A 23513-nucleotide genomic window follows, 5' to 3' on the forward strand; every position below is an offset into this window, starting at 1 on the left:
GGGAGTCCAGAACCAGGGGCCACAGTTTAAGAATAAGGAGTAAGCCATTTAGAACGGAGATAAGGAAATACTTTTTCCGTAGAGAGTTGTGAGTCTGTGGAATTCTCTGCCTCAGAGGGCAGTGGAGGCCGGTTCTCTGGATGTTTTCAAGAGAGAGTTAGATAGAGTTCTTAAAGATAGCGGAGTCAAGGGATATGGGGAGAAGGCAGGAACGGGGTCCTGATTGTGGATGATCAGCCATGATCACATTGAATGGCGGTGCTGGCACGAAGGGCCAAATGGCCAACTCCTGCGACTATTGTTTTGTTTATGTCACCCCATCATTTTTTTTTGTGGAGAATTAGAAAGAATTATTTTCCACTAGGTGAAGACATTTCTCATCTGTCTTCAAATGACCAACCCGTTATTTTGAAATTGTGAAGCCCGATTCTAGACATCTCAGTCAATGGAAATAATATCTGTATTTACTCAGTCTATTCAGTTACAAATGTTATCCAAAAATGTTACATCCAACGGATAAAGATATTTCTTCAAATGGCCAACCCCTCACTTGAGGCTATAATCCCTGAATCTCGACACCACAACCAGGTAAAACATCACCACTGCATCCACCCTGTCAAGCTATCAGTAACTTAGTACATTTCAATAAAATCACTTCTCATTTCGCCAGACTCTAAGAAGTGCCCAGTCTGCAGTCTCTTCTCATATGTCTTGAAGTAACCTGTTGAACCCTTGCTGCATTCCCTCAATCAGGCCACTACTCATTGTCCTAAACTCAAGGAAGCTTAATCTCTTCCCTTAAAACAATGTCCTCGTCCTAGGTATCAATGTGGCAAACCTCTGTTTTACTTCCTCAATGGCAAGTAAATCCTTTCATAGATAGGGAGACGAGATCTTTCACAATATTCCAATTACTGTGACACCGTCAAGTCAAGTCAATTCAAGTTTATTTGTCACATACACATACGAGATGTGCAGTGAAATGAAAGTGGCAATGCTCGCGGACTTTTGTGCAAAAGACAAACAACAAAACAACCAAACAAATTATAAACACAATCATAACACACATATTCTTTTACATAATAGATTTCCTTACTATTTATAGTAAAAGGCCTTTCCTCTTACACACAAATCCTCTTGCCATCAAGATCAACATATGATTTGCCTTCATAATTGCCTTGGTTTCTCTGCAATATTTCTCAAATTTTCATTGGGGCTCTGACAGTGGGGGAGGCCCAGGATATAAAGGTCAGTATGGGAATGGGAGAGGGAGTTAAAGTGTTTAGCAACTGGGAGATCATGTAAGTTTAGGCGGACTCATATTTTGCTTGGGCAGTTTACAACCCAGTGCTCTGAATACTGACTTCTCTAACTTCAAGTAACCCTTGCTTTCCCTCTCTCTCCATCCCTCCCCCATCCTAGTTCTCCGACCAGTCGGACTGTCCTCCTGATTAAATTTTATCTTTGCATGCTTCGTTGTCACCTTCCTTTAGCTAACAATGATCCATTCTACATTTTCCTTGAGCTTCATCACATTTGATACCTCGTTTTCACACCTTACCCTTCCATATCTCTGTGTCTCCCTCTCCCCTGACTTAGTCTGAAGAAGGGTCTCAACCCAAAACGTTACCCATTCATTCCATTCAGAGATGGATGCCTGTTGCTAAGTTATTTCAACATTTTGTGTCTATCTTCAGTGTAAACCAACATCTGCATTTTTCCTTCCTACACATAGTAAATATGTTGTCAAGCTGAGAAGATTCATGAAGATTTTGCTAGGACTTGAGGGCCTGAGCTATGGGAGAGGTGAAGCAGGTTTGAACTTTATTCCTTGGGGCGCAGGAGGACGAGGAGTGATCTCACAGAGGTGAATAAAATCATGAGAGGAATAGATCAGGCAAATGCCCAGAGTAAGGGAATCGAGAACCAGAGGACACAGGTTTAAGGTGAGGGGGGAAAGATTTAGTAAGAACTTAATGGGTTCATTTTTTTTACACAAAGGGTGGTGGGTGTATGGAACAAGCAGTCGGAGGTGCTAGTTGTGGCAGGTGGGGCTGGTGTAGATGGGGCGTATTGGTCAGTGTAGGCAAGTTGGAAGAACTATTTTCACTCTGACTCTATTAGTCTAAAACTAGAGGACATAAGAGAAACTTAAAGGAGATCTATGGGGTCCATTTTTCACACAGAGGATGGTGAAGAGTTGGAACAAGCTGTCAGAGGAGATAGTCATAGGAAAGGAGTCAAGGCATATGGTCGTAATTTGGGCAAATGGGATTTGCATAGATAAGCATCAAGGTTGGTATGGATGAGGTGGTCCATAAATGCCTCTTTCCGTGCAGTCTCTTTCTGATTCTATTGTAATTGTATCTAATTCCACAACCGCTTCTGACAATGCATTCTAGATGCACCACTCTCTGTGTAATAGTCCTACCCGTCAGGTTGATTTTAAACCATCTTCCTCTCACCCTAAACCTAAATCCTCACGTCTCTTACATTCCATGCTTTTTATCATCGTACAATTATCCATCAAGTCATCACTCAGCCATCTTCATTCCATTGTAAACAAGCCCAACCTATTCAATCTTTTCATTTTTACGGCAGAGATAGATAGATCTCAGAGATAGATAGATTCATGATTAGGACGGGAGTCAATGGTTATGGGAAGAAGGCAAGATAATGGGGTTAGGAGAGAGAGAGAGAGATAGATCAGCCACGATTGAATGGCTGATCTGCTGAATGGCCTAATTCTGCTCCTATCACTTATGACATGACCACTCTATTAAATAATTGAAGTCCTCCATTCCAGACAACAGCTTGGCGAATCTTCCTTACATCCTCTCATTGCAATCACATTGCCACATAACATTCTATCTCTTCCATTCTGTGCCCTGACCTATGAAGGTAAGCATTTGTTACCTTTGTACTGTACGTCCTAACCCTATTTAACTTCACAAAATGCATCACCTTGCACTTGTTGGGATTAAATTCCATCCGCCAATAAAAACATATTGTTCAACATTTTTTACCAGCAATTAAATTTGTTCCTATCAAAATGTAAACATATAAAATTTCAGCACAGATATATATTGACATTCCACGTGAGCTACAAATTTAATATATTTAATCTTGATAATATTTTTCTCTTAATTGACCATAAACTATCCATGGAGATTCTCAGGTTTAATCAAAAAGAACAAAAAAATGTAGCTGATTATCATTCTTTGCTTTGATATTTTTAAGACAGTAAAAAGACAATTGGGATAAATATAACTCAGAAGAATCAGAGACTGCGATGCATATGGTTCTGGGTCTCAGGACCCATGAATGCTCCATAACAATGATACATAAAAACAATTAGCATTAATCCACTGTACAGAATAATAAATTCAATTACCTGGAAGCAACAAGCTAGCTGCAGCTAGGAAATGATTTTTAATCAGGATCTCTACAAGCTCCTGGACTGTAGCATTGGTTGTTCCCCAGTCAAACAAAAGTTCTGCCGTGGGACTCTTTCCCATATGAACCACGCCTTCGAATCTCCTTCAGACAAGTTACACAAAATTAGTTTGTTCAATTTATGCAATTTTTATCTCAACAACAACAAAAGCCTTAACTGAATTCTATGATTCTGATAATGCACCTTGATAAAAATTATACAATATTTGTGATAATGCAAATGCTTTAGGTGATAAAATGAAATAATTTGAATTATGCTAATATCCACGTGGGAGTACAGGTCCAAGATCTGTCGTATTTTTGAAATTAGAACAATCCAGAAGAAAACATAATTGAACATTCACTTTGTACACCGTCCTTTTTATTCACGAGTTAGGCGCATGACAAAAAAACCTGTAGATATTACAAAGTCATTGACATTATGTCTGTAATGACAAACAGCGATCACCCCTCCATAAATATAGCAATTCATATGTAAGTTTCAGTTGGTATGTTTCAGCTTCCCAAAACAAGCTGCACCACGTAAACACTTCAGACTATAGTCCCGATGTAAATCCCCTGATTACTGAGCCTCAGAGTTCCCAACTCCAACCTTGACCCTGACTCCCGCTACAAATCCAACCCACACTTTGGGCCCAGGCTTCAAATGTACAAGTGACCCAAGCATCAGTCCCCAGCACCAGCCACACACCCGGCCCAAACTTCAGATCCCAGGTATTCCCAACTCTGACTCTGTTTCCGGCCACACACATATATCACAACAAGATATCAAATGCAATCCTTCTCACAGTAATCAGGATTCACCCAAAACTAGGATTCTCAAGAAACATAGAAATTAGGTGCAGGAGTAGGCCATTCGGCCCTTCGAGCCTGCACCGCCATTCAATATGATCATGGCTGAGAAGAAATGTGTAATATTATCCAATGTTCTTAGTAATACAGCATGCAGATCCATGGATAACAAGTCCACGGATAATGACATAATGTATATCTCAAAATAGGTTCAACTGGACCGACATAATTTTTAATTACTTGAATACTGCTATAATAGAAACTGGAATAATAATTAATAATGTCACAAATTATTTTCTCAGAAGGCAAACTTGCAATAACAAAATACAAGCTTTTTATTTATTTAAAAGTATAATGTATCTTGTAGCATCTATAACTGGTGTAGTTAGTTTCAAAGTCTTTAATATGGGTTAAGATAAAAGCAGAAGTAACTGGCTGTGAAATATTCTATTTAATTTGAGGGATTTGGTGCAAAGGAAGGTGGAACAGAGGAAAAGGAAGGTGGAACAGCGGGAGGAACTTTGCCTGATAAATGTTCACATTTAGACTTACAAAAATAGAGCTTATAGTTTATAGAGGAATATTTCCACGGACTGCAGGACAGTATCTGTGGACCGGTCACATGAGTAGAAATGTTACAAACCTTTAATGCAACTAAAAAAAATATTTGTAAAAGGTTAGATTATCTGATGCATCAACCAATAGTTATGGGAGCAACTGCCAGTGCTTGCTTACTTTTGCTTCTGAGAGCCGAGAATTGAAATTAGCTAATATACCTCTTTAACAACTAGCATGAACTGAACTGTCTAAACAACTTCATTCTTAGCTGTAAATTTCTATCATTCTTTGAATGAAATGCTAATTTCTTAGCTGGATTCTTACACAGTTCTTACACTGATGCAAATTACTAAGCAATTAAATAGCTAAGTGCTGAGAGTAGTTTTGACTACCTTATATGTAACTGGCTGTATCTTGGCTCTCCAGTAGTTTTTTTAATGTTTACTGCCAACTTCTTCCACCCATCTTGTGGATCCAACATATCCGCAAGTTCATGAATAAACTTGTGGTTCAAGAAGCGGATGTAGGAGTTTGGGTCTATTGATGTACTCATCTTCCTTCATCTGTTAGAAAATAATTATTGTATGATTTAAATTCACTGAGGGAAAATAATGCACATACAAATAGTACCAGGATTAGGTCAAAGGTAGGGTGGAGTATATATATGTTATTTTGGATGGTACTTCAATTGTTTGCAAAGAAAACAATTCTAATTCCAAGATAGCAAGATGCTGCATGTCAGTTGAGACCACACAATAATTAAAAAAAATAATAGTGCAAAAAACAAAAACCCAAGTCCCTAGTGCAACCAAGGCAGTTCATAGTTTGGAGTTTAGTTGGTATTTGTAGTGTTCAGTAGCCTGATAGTTGTTAGGAAGAAGTTGTTCCTGAGCCTGCAAGTTACGGTTTTCAGACTCTTATACCTTCTTCCCTATGTCAGGAGTGAAATGAGAGTGTGGCCAGGGTGGTGTGGGTCCTTGATGAGCTTGTACCTCATACAGATCCCTTCAATGGTGGGGAAGTCAGTACCCACGATGGATCGGGCAGTGTCCTCTCTTTTGTTCCTGGGCATTTAAGTTGCTGAACCAGACCATGAAGCAACCAGTCAATATGCTCTCTACCGTACATCTGCAGATGTTCAAGAGAGTATTTGTTGATACTAAATCTCCTTGATCTTTAAGGAAGTCGAGGCATTGATGGGCTCTTTATGATTGCATCAATGTGCTACGTCCAGAACAGATCCCCAGTTTGCTGGTTAATACCAAAGATAGACACAAAGTGCTGGAGTAACTCAGCAGGTAAGACAGCATCTCTGGAGAATGGGTGACTTTTTGGGTTCAGACCCTTCTTCAATCTGAAGTTTGGATCCCAGGAACTTGAGGTTGTTGGCTCACTCTTCCACCGACCCGTCGATAAAGACAGGTTCGTGAATCCTCACTTTTCCTCTTCTACAGTAAACAATTAGTTCTTTGGTTTTACTAACGTTGAGAGCAAGGTGGTCACTCTGACATCATTCAATCAGGCGATCAATCTTCCTCCAATACTCCGACACCTGCGATTTGTTCAACAACAGTGGTTCATTGGAGAATTTAAAGATGGAATTGGAACTGTGTGTGGCTACACAGTCATGGGTATTGAGTAAGTAGAGCAGGCGACTGAATACACATCCTTGAGGTGGCCCCGCATTGGTGGTTATTGAGAAATAATGTTTTGGGCAATTTGTACTGATTGTGGTCTGTTGATGAGGAAGTCGAGAATTCAGTTACAAATGGATGTGCAGAGATCCAGTTCCGTGGAAACAGATTGGAGGGGATGATGGTGTTGAACGCCAAGCTGTAGTCTATGAAGCACAGGCTAATATTTGTGTTTTTACTGTTCAAGTGGTCCAGTGCAGAATAGACAGCCAGAGAAATCTCACCGTCTGTTGATCTATTGCGGTGGTAAGCAACCTGCAGTGGGTCCAGGTTTTTTTTTCCACTACATTTTTGGAGTGAGTTCCAGGATTTAGACTTGACGACAACAAAGGCCTGACAATGTACTGCCAATTTAGGGTTATGTGCACTTTGGAGGGAATCCTGCAGGTGATGGTGTTTCCATGTATGTGCTGCCTCTGCTTAGTGAAGTAGTGGGTTTGGGAGGTTTAATTTAGTTTAGTTTATTATTGTCACATGCACTGAGGTACAGTGAAAAACGTTTGGTTGCGTGAAAAGACTATACATGACTATACTAATTGAGCTGTTTACAGTGCACAAATAAAGGATAAAGGTTATAGCATTCAGTGCCAGATATAACGTTAAAGGCCCAAGTCTAGGTGAGTAACTGCAGTCCTTTTTGTAGTTCGTATACAAAAAATGTGGCGTGAATAAATTGATTAAGGTTGATAATAGGATGCCAAACAAGAGAGTTGCTTTGTCCTGGATGGTGCTGAGCTGCTGGTATGGGCTCCTTCATTTTTTGAGAATTAGCTATTGAAGTGAATTAACTATTTTACAATCGTTAGCAAACACCCCTTTAAACTTATAATAATGGAAGGTAGGTGTTGCAGATTGTTAGGCCTAGCACACTGCCTGAGAATTTCCTGCAGTGATGGGCCACACAGTCGTGTAGCTTATGCAGCCACTGCCACAAAGTGCCAGATAATCGGGTTCAATCCTGACCTTGGGTCCTTCTGTGTGGAGTTTGCAATTTCTCCCAGTAACTGTGTGGGTTTCTTCTGGTTCATCCAGTTTCTTCCCATCCTACAGATGTGTGGTTAATTGGCCACTTTAAATTGCACTGTATGTTGACGGTAGAATCCGGAGGTAGTCGATGAGAATTCAGGAAGAATAAAAACAAATGAGGTTTTCCTTGGGTTCGTGTAAATGAGTAGTTGATGGGTTGAAGTGGATCCGGTGAGCCGAATGTTTTATATCCAGGCTGTATATATTTGACTATATCCTGGGACCAGCCACTACGCTGTTTCGATGCGTCTTTCAACAATTTGATGCGATTATCAATTAGCAAAACCGGTGCCGCTGGTGAATCTCTGGGCGAGACGGCATCTGTGGAGGGAATGGGACGTTTCTGGTTGGGACGCTTCTTCTGTTTCATGAGATGCTTCCACTCATGACTTGTCTCTCCATAGGTTACAGTTGTACAATAGTGATGAAAACTGGTCTATAATCATTGCGTGCAGCCTTTTTTTTAGTTTTGCTCCAGATTTCGCACATCTTTCTCTCTCTCTCTTTCTTCTAGTGTCCAACTAGTTCGTCTACCATCACAAAACCTGCGCTTACGCTTAAGCTGTACTCATGAAGGTCTGAAGAAGGGTCTCGCCTCCAAACGTCACCCATTCCTTCTCTCCAGAGATGCTGTCTGTCCCGTTGAGTTACTCCAACACGTTGTGTCCATCTCATGAAGTATGAGATGCACCAAATTTCTCTTGTATGTGACAACACCCCATGCGGAGAGCAGACAGCAGTGATCCGCATTACTTGTAATTTTCTAATTTACAGCATCCCTACCATTTATTTCGCCGATGCAAGGTTCCTAGATACTTCCTCTTTATGGGGGTGGTTGGGGAAGAGACGGAGCAGCGATGATATTGCAGTCAGTTACCGCAGACGCGGGGAAAGCGAGGAGTCATGCCTGCGACCATTTGGCACATGAGAGCCCCAACTGCCAGGAGCACAGGCGGGCCCCACCGCAGGCCCCAACCCCCGTTACTATGGTGACCCTGGGCTCGCCACTCACCCGCGCTCGCCGAGCCCGCTCAACGCAACGGCCGCTCCATGCGCGTCACCTCCAGCCGCCTTCACTTCCGCCCGGGCCTGGGGCTTTCCATGCGACGTCGCTATTGTGCAATGCAAGCTATTTCAAACTTTCCCAGTTATTATTTTTTAAAACGCTGCCTTTTGTGTGTGTTCTTTTTGCATTCAGACCAACAGGAAACTCGTCGAAAAGCGCCGATGGCAGAGGCGCTGCTGGGCGGTTCGGTTTCCTCCCTCCACGCCCCCAAGCCGTGCGGGTTTGTAGGTTTTGCAGGAAGGAACTGCAGATGCTGGTTTCAACCAAAGATCTTATGGTTTCAACCAAAGATAAACACAACGTGCTGGAGTAATTCAGTGGCGCAATTAGCATCTCTGGAGAGAAGGAATAGGTGACGTTTCGGGTCGAGACCTTGTAGGTTAGTTGGCCTCTCAGTTGCTCCTGGTGCAGGGAGTGGGTGCGAAAGTGGGATAAACAGAACTACAGTGAACAGGTGATAGACACAAAATGCTGGAGTAACTCAGCGGGGCAGGCAGCATCTCTGGAGAAGGAATAGGTGACGTTTCGGGTCGAGACCCTTCTTGAACGGGTGGTCGCTGTGAAGGGTCTGCTGCTATACAATATCTCTAAACAATCTAGGATGCTGGAAATCGGAAATAAAACAGATATCTGGAAGTTGACGAGCAGTCTTCAGGGCAAGGAGACATTGGAGATCAAACATGTTTTAAGTTGCAGAGGGAAGGATGGAGTGAATTTAGGGAATAGCTATGATAATACAAAATCAATGGATGGCTGAGAAAATCCCGCGGAGACTTGTTAATGACAGCTGATTTGTCTGGAGATTTTACTGAATGGAGATGAATGATGAGAGAGTGTGACTTATTTTGTATGCAGTACAGAGCAATGCTGCAGATTGGGAAATTAGCATTTTCCATGAGCAGTCTGAAGAAGCGGCCCAATTCAAACGGCTCAAGGTCGCTTATCCATTTTCCTCTCTTGATGCTGTCTGACTAGCTGAGTTCCAGTTTGTTTTCTTCTCAGGATTCTAGTATCTGCCATATCTTTTGGTCTCTGGTGGGAGCACAAACTAATATAAACACTGGAAATGCCTTGGAAGTCGGGCAGCATCTGTAGAGAGAGAAAAAATTAAGGTAATTTTATGTCAATGTCAGGGAGAGTTGTGTTGACTACGTTTGGATTTGCCATGATCTTATTTTAGAGTCATGCAGTGTAGAAACAGACCCTTCGGCCCAACTTGCCCACTCTGACCACTGTGCCCCATCTACACTAGTCTCACCTGCCTGCATTTGACCCATATCCCTCTAAACCTTTCTTATACATGTACCTGTCCAAATGTAGTTTAAATGTTGTTGTAGTACCTGCCTAAACTGCCTCTGACAGTTTGTTCCATATATCCACCACTCTCTGTGGAAAGAATTGCCTCTCAGGTTCTTTTTAAATCTTTCTCCCTTCACCTTAAACCTATGTCTTCTGGTTCGTGATTCCCATATTCTGGGTAAAAGACTGTGCATTCACCCCATCTATGGGGATCATGACAGAAGCCTCCACGTGGCAATCCCCGAAACCACGCCACAATGCACTCTGTGACACGTCCGGCGACCAATTCTGTCAACATGTTGGACGGCAACAGAAGCCAACAGCGAACTATACGTCATCTGACACACGAGCGAACGAACCCCACATATTACCCTCATGATTATACACATCTATACAAACACCCCCGATGCCCCTATGCTCCAAGAACAAAGTTCTGTCCTGCTCAACCTCTGAGTTAAATGAAAGTGTTGCTATTGTTAATAATGTATCAGAATTGCAATCTCTCCTAGGAATACCAAATGCAAATAGATTCATTATTATAATAATTGAACAAAAGCAAACTTCTTAAGTCCAACATCCAATAATATCTTTGGTCAACAAAAATAAAGCAATCTTTGGATTATTAACTGACAATGGTTCCGCCATCACTTGCAGTTTGTTGATTACAGACTTAATCCACTCCAAATATGAAGAAGAGTTGCCAGATCTCACTCCTAAAAATATTAGCTATGTTGCTTGATCGTGGAAATCCAACTCAATGGAAGGCTTTTTGTCCCCCATCTGTTTCCTTTATTTTCTTGAAAGCTTAGTTGCAGGGATACAGGAATTTAACTCTTGGACATATTAGATCCATCCCCCACAACAAAGGGCCTATAAATCCTCCCCAAAGTATGGAAATGATCAAATATTGTAAGTTATGAAATGCAATACTGAGAATTCAGACTTCCCATATGCATTGTGAAATAGAAAATTTACCTAGTTAATGTGCTAAACGATATATTGTAATTCAAGATCTATGTATAAAGAAATTCTTTCAGATTTAAAATATGTAAAAGTAGTCTTTTGAGCTTCAGCATGTGTAGACACACTTCATTTCAAGAACGTGACTAGAACATACTAGATTAATTGTCTAAGAAAGAACGTCAGATGCTGGAAAAATCGAAGGTAGATTAATTGTCTGATCATTCAGGTTATTAGACCTGAATGTTAAGGAAATATTTTTAAATTGCAAAATCAAATTGGTTGAACCATTAACATTTGTAATTAACATTAAAGACAATCTATAAATACTCATGTAGCAATACACACGGCTTGTTTATTTCAGTGATGTGGTAATAATTATTATTTAAAGGTAGTCATATTTAATGGTTGGCATTTTACTGTATTGGATGCAAACGTCCTCTGCAAACTATACCAAGCAATAACATGCACAAGGAAGTTCTTCCAGAAGTGCTGAGTGGATGATCAGTCAATGCTATTTACTCTTGTGTTATATCAAGAAAAATATGAAATTACTGAACGTGCTGTAGAAACTACAGGGAACGTAGAATGGCTGAGAAAATCCAGTGGAGACTTGTTAATGACAGCTGATCTGTCTGGAGATTACATCTCAGTTGTAATATTGAATATAAGCAATTCAGAACATTGAGTCTGTGGCCCAGCAATCCAAGTGCAGTTACAATACCAGCATCTACGCGACAATGTGGAACATTACAAGGGTAATCCTGCTCATAAAATGTAAAATAAATCCAATCTGACAAATTCCAGCCTAACAAGTGTTTTCTAAGTCATCACCAAAAGGGTACAGATATTATCAGCAGCATTATTAAGTGTTACTTACTCAACAAAACTTAGTTGCTACTTCCAAATTTGGGTTTCACCAGGACCAGACTTCATCACGGCCTTTGCCCAGACATAGACCAAAGAGTTGTAGTTTAGAGGTAACATGAAAATCAACATCAAGGCATCATTTGCCAGAGTGTGGCATCAAGAAGCTCTGGTAAAGTCAATGGGCATCAGTGGGAAAACACTGCGATGGTTGGCATTGTTGGAGGTCAATCATCCCAGCTGCAGGAATTCCTCTTTAAGGATACAGCATGAAAACAGGCCCACTGTGTCCACGCCAACTATCGATCACCCGTTCACAAAATTTCTGTGTTATCCCACTTTTGCATTCATTTTGCACACACTCGGGACAATTACAGAGCCAACTAACCTACAAACCCACGTGTCTTTCAGATGTGGGAGGAAAACCATGCAGTCACAGGGAGAACTTGTGCTGAGGGACGCATTGAAGCTGGCCATTGAAACACAGGGTCCCCGGATGTTTATTTGCGGCCCAATAATAAAAACACATTCATGATGAAGTCCAACTTTATTCCAACAAATACACTGGAGCATTTCAACAGCCAACTGTTTGCCTTTGACTTTCTAACTAGTGCCCGAGAGAGCGAGTGTGTCTTTGTGTAGTACCGTAATACCATGTAAAGGGTGGCATCCATATTTGTGTGGTGTAGGTTGGAGACACCACTCAAACAAGAGCAGGGACAGCGCCCTGGGAGGCCACATGAGTAGCAAGGGTGTTTTGACTAAAGATAGGTATGACAATATTAAATGTATAGACACAGAGTTTTTACACAGTTTTTGTTTAGTTTAGACATACCACATAGAAACTGGACCTTAGGCTCACCAAGTTCACACTGACCATTGATCAAATAGTTCATTGGGCAATTTTATAGAGGCCAGTTAACATACAAACCTGCACATCATTGGGATGTGGCAGGAACACAGAGCACCTGGGGGAAACCCATGTGGCCACAGGAAAAACGTGCAAACTCTAACCCTAAGGTCAGGGTTACACTCGGGTCTCTGGTGCTGTGATACAACAACTCTACCAACTGAGTAAATTTTTTATTCTGAGTAAAGTTGATTTAGGGGAAAAATTATGGACCAGCCACATAAATAATGTGACTACAGAGACGAGGTGGTCTGAAGAAAGTGACTCACCTTCTGTGTGACACTTCAAAGCCTTTTAACTATAGCATGCCAGAAATATGATGGAAGAAGGCATTCCACTTGTTTTTATGAGTGCAGCTCCAACACCATAAGCAGCTCTGTTTCATCCTGGACCAGAAGGCTTGTTTTATTGGCACTATATCCAACACATATCCATATGCTCATGGAAAAGTCTCTTAAATTCCACTATCTGCCTCCACCACCACCGCTAGCAATGCGTTCCCGGCCCCTACCACTCTGGGTAAAAAAAAAATTTGCCCAGCGCATCTATTTTAAACTTTGCCCCTCTCACCTTAAAGTGATGCCCTATAGTCCTTGACATTTCCATCCTGGGAAAAATCCCTATCTAAATCTCTCAGACTTCTATATATATACTTCTACCTGGGCTCCCCTCATCCTCTGACATTCCAGAGAAAATAAAACCAATCTCTATGGGTAATAGTCTCTATTCCAGGTCGCATTCTGGTAAAAATATGGACACAAGGAATTGCAGATGCTGGTTTACAAAACAAATTGTTGGAGTAATTCAGCAGATTGGGCAGCATCTCTGGTGAACATGGATAGGCAATGTGTTGTCTCGGGTCCCTTCTTCTGACTGGTAAACCGCTGGTAAAACTCTTCTGCACCTACTCCAAAGCCTCTACATCCTTCCTGTAATGAGGCAACTGGAACTGGAATACAATACTGCAAATGCAGCCTACCAAAGTTCTATAAAGCTGCAAGATGATTTCCTGACTCATGTACTCAAACTTCTTGTACTTTATTATCATCATTGCATAGTGCCTACAGTTTGCACCCTTCATAAAATGTCATCTATCCAACAGCACTCGCAAATCTCTAGCATCCAACACCAGGAGCTTCAGGCACATGGTAAGTTGCATACAATCAAAATTGGGGAAAATGCTGTTTCTTCCTCGTCGCTGGTTCTAAATCCTGACACTACTCAAAGGCACTGTTCAAGTACCTTCATCAGAAATAATGCTGCTGAGGGCAATCCACTTCTTGGGGGTTGTTATAAATGGACAATAAAGTTGATCTTGAACTGAAATAAAAATAAACAAAAGTCAGCTACAATAGAACTACGTCCAATCTAACCTTTGCTTGAATCTCTTGTAAATTGCCTGGATGTGATTTTTTATCTTGTCTTATAAATGCATTTTTAGCGCTTAAATAAAGATCATTACAATGGAACAGAGCATGGATGCTTTGACCTCCTAACATTTTTGTCTACAAACATTTATCAGGAAATAATTACAGATATCGTACTATTCTTGCTACCAATCACAAATCAATAAATGTAGCTTCAAATTCCAGTTTGTTATGAGAGATGATAATCATTTTTGTTTATACAAATTAAATATTACTATTTAGATTCCAATCTCTTTCTAAATGTAAACTGGTAATGTATTTAAAATATTTCCCAAATGTAACCCTTAGGGGGCAGCGCATGATAGTGCAATTTGACCTTGTACCTTTGAAGGCTGCTTTGATAAGTTAACCAGCTTTAAAAAGTATTCATTCACTGCGGGAAAAGATATACCAGGGAAGTGAACATAGCTTAATGAGTGGCTTGGGAATGGGTAATATTTTGTTTCCGAAATATTAGAACCCTTGAGATAACTTAAATCTTTTAACTATGTTTTGGAATATGGTCCTAAGTTATAAGGCCCACATTTAATTACCCTTGAGAAGATGCCTGCCCAGTGTAAGCCCCATTCTGGGTTGGGCTGTTATGTGTCAAGTGAAGTGCTGTCTCAAAACACTGCAGCACTTGTTGTAAGAAAGATATCCCAGGATTAAGAGTGAGTTACAATAAAACTGAACTTCCCAAGTTTGTGATTTAGAGAGTGATACACAGGTATTAGGGTTCCCATGAATCTGCTGTCCTTGTCCTTGGCGGTAGAGATTGCGAGTTTCCGAGATATTGTTTGACTAACCTGGGTGAGCAACTACAGTGCATTTTGTAGATGCACTGCAGCTGCAGTGGGCTGTGGGTTGAAGATATGCATGTTTAAAGCAAGCGCTGTCTGCGGAGGGCGCTCAGCATCGCCAAGGACTGCTCTCACCCCAACCATGGACTGTTTACCCTCCTACCATCCGGGAGGCGCTACAGGTCTCTCCGTTGCCGAACCAGCAGGTCGAGGAACAGCTTCTTTCCGGCGGCTGTCACTCTACTAAACAACGTACCTCAGTGACTGCCAATCACCCCCCCCCCGGACACTTATTATTTATTTTTTATTCAAATCGTTTGCTATGTCGCTCTTCAAGGGAGATGCTAAATGCATTTCGTTGTCTCTGTACTGTACACTGACAATGACAATTAAAATTGAATCTGAATCTGAATCTGAATCTTTGAATCTGAATCTTAAAATGGTGAATTGTTTGCTCTATTCTGGATCTTGTCAAGTTTCATTTGACCTGTTGGTGGTGCACTCATTCATGCAGGTGAAGTGTAATTCCATCATGGCCCTGGCTTGTTCCATGCAGATGGTGGAAAAGCCTTAAAGGATGGCAGGAAAATCTGTTGATTTTCGCTGGATATTTTAAGAATAATTTGTTCCTTTATTCATTTTCTGTCACTATCAGTAATTACAGTAATGGTAGCCTTGTCAACTTTGGTATGTGCCTTTTCACTAAAATTCCCTCAGTTCAGGAATGTTACAAATTTTTGAGATTAAAAAAATCAAGTCTGTAATTTATCCCATCAGATCCCCACCTCGAAGAACACAAATCACTATGGCATTGTAGGCTACAGACCAACAAAAAAACAAAGTTTTGGATTAACTCAGCAGGCCAGGCAGCTGTAAGTGGAAGGAAATGGACAAGATGTTTCAGGTTGGGAATCTTCTTCAGATATTCAATGACAGGGCCTCCCACTGTGTGATAGGATCATGTGCAAAGACCCCCCCCCCCTTCAAAAAAACCCCATACCCACAGCTTAGTTAGAACTGACAAAGTCATCAATTTTATTCAATGTTTCTAAATTTTGACTTCCAAAAGCATTCAAAACTCATTACAATTATTTAAAAAATAGGAAAAATTATTATTTTTAAAAGTTTATGGCCTGAAACAATATAATAACACAAAGTGCTTGAATAACAGACTGGTGAGTCTGAAGAAGAGTCTCGACCCAATACGTCACCTATCCATGTTCTCCAAAAATGCTGCCTGGCTTGCTGAGTTACTCCAGAACTTTATGTTTTTTTTTGTAAACCTGCATCTTCAGGTCTTTATGTAAATTTATGACACGTTGATCTTGATGCTTGTAAGAACTTCTTAGTACCTGTACCTGCTTTCCATGCTTCATTTGGGCAATGAACAAGTAATGTCAGTTCCTTTTGCAGGAAAGGTTTATTTAGGTTTATTGAGTTTATTTTGCTTGAATATTATTTCTAAATTACATTCTAGGCATTCTAAATTTGGAATTTAGACCAAATCTCCAAATCAGACTTGGTTACTTGAACTAAAAATGAAAATAGAAAACAGCAAAAATACTCAGCCAGTCATGTGCCATCCGTGGACAGAGGAACAAAGTCAATGTTTTATGTCAATAACATTCCATCAGAACTCAGAAATGTTAGAAATCAAAGTTGCAGAAAAGCGAGAGACGGAGAGAACAAATGATGGTGTCATGTGAGAGGGTGGTGACAAAGAGAGACATATTGAAACAAAATACTATGGTGTCAGTTGAAGGAGGGAATTGAAGCTTGTTCATCACATCTGATGAATTTGAAGGAGATAAAATGAGAAAGAAATTGATTAAAAAATAGATTAAGACAACAATATTGGACTTGCAAAGTGCAAAATACCTTAGTTGCTGGAATCTGAAATAAAAGTGAATTCTTGAAATACTCAGCAGATTAGGCAGCATCAGTGAAGAGAGATCTAGGACAGTTCTGCTACAAATTGGTAAGACATCTGAAATTCATTGTTGAATCTGTGAGAAGTAGAGTGGGTGTTGGTGGAGATGGAAGAGTAAATCTGGGAGTTGTAAATCTGTGATGGTCTTTTCAGGATGCTGGGAGGGGAGAGGCGAGTGTAATTGGTGGTGATATTACAAATGCTGGAGAATGACCCACTCAGTGCTGTGGCTTTTGGGATGGTGTAATGGAAGATGAGGGTCGGGAATTCTATACTTGCTCAGGGTTGAAGGAGAGGAGATGAGATTGGAAATCGAATAAGTGTGACTGATAGCTCTATTGATTATAATGTAGAACAAACCATGGTTAAGAAAAAAGACGTTTTAGAGGCACTGGTGTGTGTGAAAGGCATTATCATCAAACAGATGTCACAGAACTGTAGAAACGGAGAGAATGGAATGTAGTCCTTACAACAGGGGGCAAGTGGGAGGAGGTGCAGTTAAGATGGCTTTGGGAGTCTTTGGGCTTTTAATGCACATTGGTTGCTAATCTATTCCCTGAGATGGAAATCAAGAAGTTTAGAAAGGAAAGGGAAGTGTCAGAGATGGCCCATATAAAATTTAAAACAGGATTAAAATTGGCAGCAATCTCCAAACCCAAACAGCCCTGGAGAACTCAAACCACTGTTTCCAATTATTCACTTAGTCTGTTTTTTAAAAATATAACTTGAATATATTTTATCCATTACTGGATTCTGGAACTCTAGATATCCCTGAAACCCAATGCCTTAACATCCAAGAGCCACTCGTGTTCAAGCTCTGGTTGGGACAAATGGTTTTATCTGGTTAAACTATAATACCCTGGTGGAATTTCTAAGCTTCAACTGTGCTAATTTGTTACTGAACATAAGACTGTGCATTATGTGCACTGATCTGATCACAGAAAAGTGAAGCATTACTAATGTGAATTTCCCAAAAGTTTTTTTGTAAACTCTTAACTTTGCTGCCAAAATGATTTTTAAATCGTATCAAAAATAAAGTGAGGCAGTTCACAACTAAAAGCAATATCTGACTGCGTTGACTCCAACACTTGCATATATGCTTTGAAGTCTTCAACATTGAAGTCTTCTTCAGTTGATCTAAGGTTGTCTGACTTCAGCCTTGCCAAAGCTCACTTGCTTCTGACACCCTAATCCATGTCTTTGTTTCCTCTAGATGGCAATTCCAAAGCACGCTTGCAGGTGCCTTAATTTTTCTCTCCAGAAACCTAAAACAATTAAAAAAAACATTTAAAACATTATAAAAAAACATTTAAAACATTTAGTCCAGCCCACTAAGAAAACAAAAAATAAGGGCAGTATTAAGTCATTAATCCCTCCAAGCCTGCTCCGCCATTCAATATGATCATCGCTGAACAAATTAGGCCTCAACTCCCTTATAACTGACTAAAATATCTACAATTTTCTAATTTGGTCTCTTGACCAATTGCAGTTTTATTGCCTCAATCTTTGGGAAATATTTGTCCATCTGATCAGGCCCAAACTGTGGAATTCTCGCTATTATATCTTCCACTTCTCTGCTCATTGGCAAGGTTTTGGACACCTGCAACCATATATCTTCATGGCTTGGTTTCGACTTTGATTTTATGTCATTCTGCCTTGGAATAGTTTGCAATATTAAAGTAACTATAAAGGAACTTGCTGCTGAACAGAAAAGTTGCTATACTGTCCGAGTTCAAGGAAAGACCGAACACAGTTATTTTGTTTTATTGCAGTTTCTTTGTTAGGGCAATTTAACATTAATCCCACCATCCCATTATGCCTCACTATAATCTTCAGTTTGAAATTTGAAATAATTTGTACCATTGGGGAAAAGCATCTCAAACCCAACAACCTGTTTTTCTCTTTCAAGGACAATTTTAAACTGAAATGCCTTCATCATTGATTCCTGTCAGAGGAACGGCTTACTCCAATTAGTCCAATAAAACTTGTTATTTTGTAATATACGGAATAGATTTCCAGCTCACACTGTTGGTGAATAGCCTAGTTCTAGAGATGTCAACTCTGTCTTGTTGAGAGTCCATATGGTGATAACATCATGTAACTCTTGTCTTCAAAACTGTCCACACTCCAACTTCCTTGCTGGCAAGAATATTTGTAGTTTCAGAACATAGCCTTTGGAACAGCACTGTTTCAGAATGTCTTCCTTCAACTTTTCATTGTTTCCTCTTAATACCCGTAATCTCATTATTTGTTTATTACCATTCATTATGTAAAATAATAATCTTATTTTGTAGATTTTCTTGCATTACATTACAGTTGCATTCCTGTTAAATCTTATTTGCCTAGAATGGTTTTAGATTGTCGATTGATTTTGTGGACCTGTGGTAGCATGCTCAGCTTCAATTATTCCCATGTACAAGTTACCATTCTATTAATTTGCACAGTTCTTGGATTGAACACCTTTGCTGCACTAGGACATAAATATCAGGACTTTAGGTGCAATGGCAATTACACTGTAAGTTTGGTCCATTTGTGGCTGCTGGATTAAAAATCAACTAAAATCCTTGTCTATAGGTCAAGTCAAGAGTCAAGAGTCAATTTATTTGTCATTTGGACCACTAGAGGTCCAAACGAAATGCCGTTTCTGCCTTTAGCCATACACCTGCAGATTTTACACACACAAGTAGACCCAGGTCACTTAGTTCAACATACATTACCATTTTGATTGTAATCTCATAAACATCCATTCTGCATCAAGGTGCCTGATGGAAGGGTCAAAAAAAAGTTTCAAGTGTATCTCTCCACTGCACTCTCCCCCCCCCCCCCCCCATTGAAGCTCAGAGTCAAAGTCAAACCTTTACCCCAGGCTGGCGATGGCGATTGTCCCGCGGCCATTAAAGCCACGCCGGGTGGTGCGAGGTCGCACACCGGGTCTTGATGTTGGAGCCCCCGGTGTGCGCTCGTAAAGTCCCGCGGCCGTTCCAGCCGCGCGGGGCAATGGTGTTAGGCCCCGCTCCAGGAGCTCTTCGACCCATCGCACACTCGGGCGGGAGAATTCACCGTTTTTCAGCCTGGTCAGCCCCCCAAATCAGCGGCTCTTGAAAATGTCCAGGGATCCGCGGGTTCTCCTCGGCGCCGCTCCTGATCTCGCAACTCTCCCTCAATACAGCAGCACTTTTTATACCCTCCGACTCTCTGCAGCAGCCTCCTGTAAAACTATATTCAGCAGCAGCGCAGCAGCAGCAGCAGTGCACCTCCACACTGCTCCAACCGACTCCGGACCATTATATTAATTCCAGCCCCGCGATATGGCGATGGTGAGTAGCACCTGAGTCCCCGGCTTCTTCCTGTTGGAGGCCGCTCCTCGTTGCGGCCTCAACGACAACGGAAACCCGACGAGAAAAAGGTCGGGTCTCCAGTGCAGGGAGAGATTTAAAAAGTTTGAGTAATATGTATAAAGGTTTGGCAGATCCTTGATTTAGCCAATAATTGTGTTTGTCTTCTTCTTAACCTTGCTCTTATCCTGCTGCGCCACTTTCAATAATTTATGAATGTGAATCCCTTGATCTCTCTGCTCCTGCATTCCTTTATACTATAGTGCCTTAAAACCATACCATTCCCATTCTTCCTGCCAAAAGGCATCATCTCACAATTCTCCACATCTGCCATGTGTCTGCTCATTCCACCAGCCAGTTTGTGCTATGCTGTAGAGAAATATGTTCAAGGATCACAGTACTGCCAAATTTATGTCACCCGCAGATTTTCAAATTGTGACTTGCACCTCCACGACCAAGTTGTTAATCTTGATCAAAATAAAATCAATGGCCCAAAACCAGTCCCTAGGAGGCACCACCATTCATCTCCCATCTGTCGGTAAAACAACTGTCAACCACAGTTGTCTGTTATTTGGCTAAATTCAGATGCATCTCATCAATGTTCCTTTTATGTCATGTGGTTTAACTTTGCCTTTTGGAACAAGATATATATAGACCACATTGACTGCATTACTAACATCAACTCTATCTGCTACTTCATTAAAAAAACAACAAAATTGTCAAACATTTTTGCCTTTAATAAATCCATATTAGCTTTACTTAATTAATCAATTTTCCACTGAGTGACTTAACCATGTCCTGGGTACATTTCCTAAAAGCTTTCTCACCACCAAGTGTAAACTGACATCTACTGTAGTTGCTTTGTTTATCCTTATTCGCTTTTTTGAATAATGGAGTAAAGTTCTATTCTTCAGTCCTCTTCATGCAAAGAGCACTGGAACGTTACAACCAGGGCAGTACTTTGCCCTTTCCTCCTATGCTTTCATCAACATCTTAGGATGCAGCCCATCGAGCAATGGTGAATGACATATTTAAGGTGTTTCTAATATCTCTGTGTTATTTTTAAACCTATTTGGTCTCTCACTTATCTCCTTCACCTTTTACTCCTCTTGATAAAGGCAGATGCAATGTACCAACCTAGTATCTTAACTATGTCCTTAGCATCCAACTGCAAATTCTAGTTGCTGTTCTTAATATGCCTCAGTGCTCCACATATGACCCCTTTACTATTAAATATGTTTTGAATACTTCTGGATTCCCACTTACGTTGGCAACTAATATTTTCTGATGTGCACTCCTCCTCCCTATTTTAATTTGTATCAACCTGTTGATTGTTTTGTCGCTGCCTGGTTCTCACTAGTATTTACACTTCTATACGGTAATTTTGTCTTGTTTTATTATCTACCAAGCAGCTAGAGGCGAACTATCTCCGATAGCTCATTCCATATACCCTCTACTCTCTAGGTGAAAAAATTGCCCTATTAATTCTTTCCGCTCTCACCTTAAACCTATGTCCTCTAGTTCTTGAATCCCCTTCCCTGGATAAAAGACTGTGCATTAACCCTATAATATCTCCACAAGATCACTGATCGTCCCGCGCGCAAAGGAATACAGTCCTATCATGCCCAATCTCTACCTATAACTCAGGCTGTCGAGTCCTGGCAACATCCTCGTAAGTCTTCTCCACTCTTTCCAGCTTAATTACATCCTTCATAAAGCAAGGTGACCAAAGCTGAACACGGTACTACAAGTGTAGCCTCATCAACGTCTTGTACAATTGTAACATAACATCTCAACGTCTGTACTGAATTCCCTGACTGATGAAGGCCAATGTACCAAAAGCCTTTTTTTTTATCACCCTATCTACTGTAACGATTCTTTCAGGGAACTGTGTACCTGTACTTCTAGATCCCTCTTCCCTACAACACTCCAGGGCCCTACCATTCACTGTAAAGGTCTTCCCTCATTTGACTTCCCAAAATACAACACCTTGCAATTATCTGCATTAAACCATTAGACAACTCAGCCCATTTAAAAAGCTGATCAAGATTGTGCTGTAAACTGATAATCATATTCCCTGTCCACGAAACAACTTACTTTAGTGTCATCTGCAAACTTACTAATCATGCCTTGCACATTCTCATCTATATCGTTGATATAAACCACAAACAACAATAGACACAGCACCCATCCCTGGCACACCAGGGATTGGGCATTAGGACTTTATTCCTTTGAGCTCGGAGGCTAATCTGTGATCTATCGCCTTGCCCTTATCAATCCTCTTAGTTACGTCTTCCAAAAACGTAATCAAATTCGTGAGACACAAACTCCCATGTACAAAACCATGCTGGCTACCCCTTATTAGCCCATATCCCCCCAGATGCATATATATTTTATCTCTCAGAATACGCTCCAGAAACTTCCCTACTACAGATGTTAGGTTCACGAGTTCCCAGGGTTTTCTTTGCAGCTCTTCATAAATAGAGGCACAACATTAGCCACCCTAACTCTTTGGAGACCCAATGAGTTACTTCAGTTTTTTGTGTCTATCTTCATTTTAAACCAACATCTGCAGTTACTTCCTACAGATAATGATTTGTATATCTCAGCCAGGGCCCCTGGAATTTCAAGTGTCCTCAGATATATCTAATTGGCCCAGGAGTTTTATCTATCTTCATATGCCTTAGGACATCCAGCACCTCCTCGACCTTAAGACAGACTGTCCTCAAGACATCTTCATTTTCTGTTCTAATATTCCTGGTCTTCATGTCTTTCTCCATAGTAAAATTCATAGAAATATTCATAGAAAACCATACTAATCTCCTGGGGCTCCTTATACTCGTGACCACTGGATTCTGAGGGGCCCTAATCTCTCTCTAGCTACCTTCTTTCCCTAAGATACTCATAAAATATCTTTGGATTTTCCATACTCTATCTGCCAGAGCTATCTCTTGCAGATAGAGATAGCTCTGTGCCCTTCACTTTAACAGGAACACGCATGCTTTGAACTCCCCCATCACGCTTTTAAAACGATCCCACTTTTTGGAATTCCTTTGCCCGCAAATAACCTACAATCAACTTGTGCATGTTCCTTTCTAATAGCATCAAAGAATTACGTTTTCCTTTTTGAGCAATTAGGCAGAATCCTAAACCCAACCAACTTTAGATTCTGACATCGGGGGGGGGGGGGGGGGGGAGAGAGTGCAGTGGAGAGAGAAGTTTATTGGCCTTCCATCACAGCTATGTGATGGATGTTCATGTTAAATGTAATTATGTTGTGTCTGGGGTCTATTTGTGTGTAATGTATGGCTGCAGAAACGGCATTTCGTTTGGACCTCCAGGGGTCCAAATGACAATTAAATTGACTCTTGACTCTTGACTCTTGTCTTGATGCTTCAGCAATTACATTTT

At 40.7% G+C, this 23513-nt stretch overlaps 1 protein-coding gene and 1 long non-coding RNA gene across 3 annotated transcripts in view; one reads left to right on the forward strand and one right to left on the reverse strand.

The window, feature by feature from the left end:
* Positions 1-8687, reverse strand: part of irak4 (interleukin-1 receptor-associated kinase 4) — a 38314-nt gene extending 29627 nt beyond the window's left edge. The window contains exons 1-3 of one of the 2 annotated variants that reach the window (XM_055650834.1): positions 8539-8687; positions 5199-5369; positions 3395-3540 (exon numbers count right to left, since the gene is read on the reverse strand). In XM_055650834.1, coding sequence (XP_055506809.1) covers positions 3395-3540; positions 5199-5359 — 307 coding nt within the window. In that variant the 5' untranslated portion in view covers positions 5360-5369; positions 8539-8687. The other variant, XM_055650832.1, reaches the window with a different exon arrangement.
* Positions 8688-8875: 188 nt separating this feature from the next.
* On the forward strand, positions 8876-13139 carry LOC129706495 (uncharacterized). The gene is made up of 2 exons (XR_008725068.1): positions 8876-9704; positions 12130-13139. It is a non-coding gene; the product is annotated as an uncharacterized LOC129706495 (long non-coding RNA).
* Positions 13140-23513: the final 10374 nt, after the last annotated feature.

The sequence above is a fragment of the Leucoraja erinacea genome, chromosome 19 (genome assembly GCF_028641065.1).
Source record: "Leucoraja erinacea ecotype New England chromosome 19, Leri_hhj_1, whole genome shotgun sequence".
NCBI classification, from domain to species: domain Eukaryota; kingdom Metazoa; phylum Chordata; class Chondrichthyes; order Rajiformes; family Rajidae; genus Leucoraja; species Leucoraja erinaceus.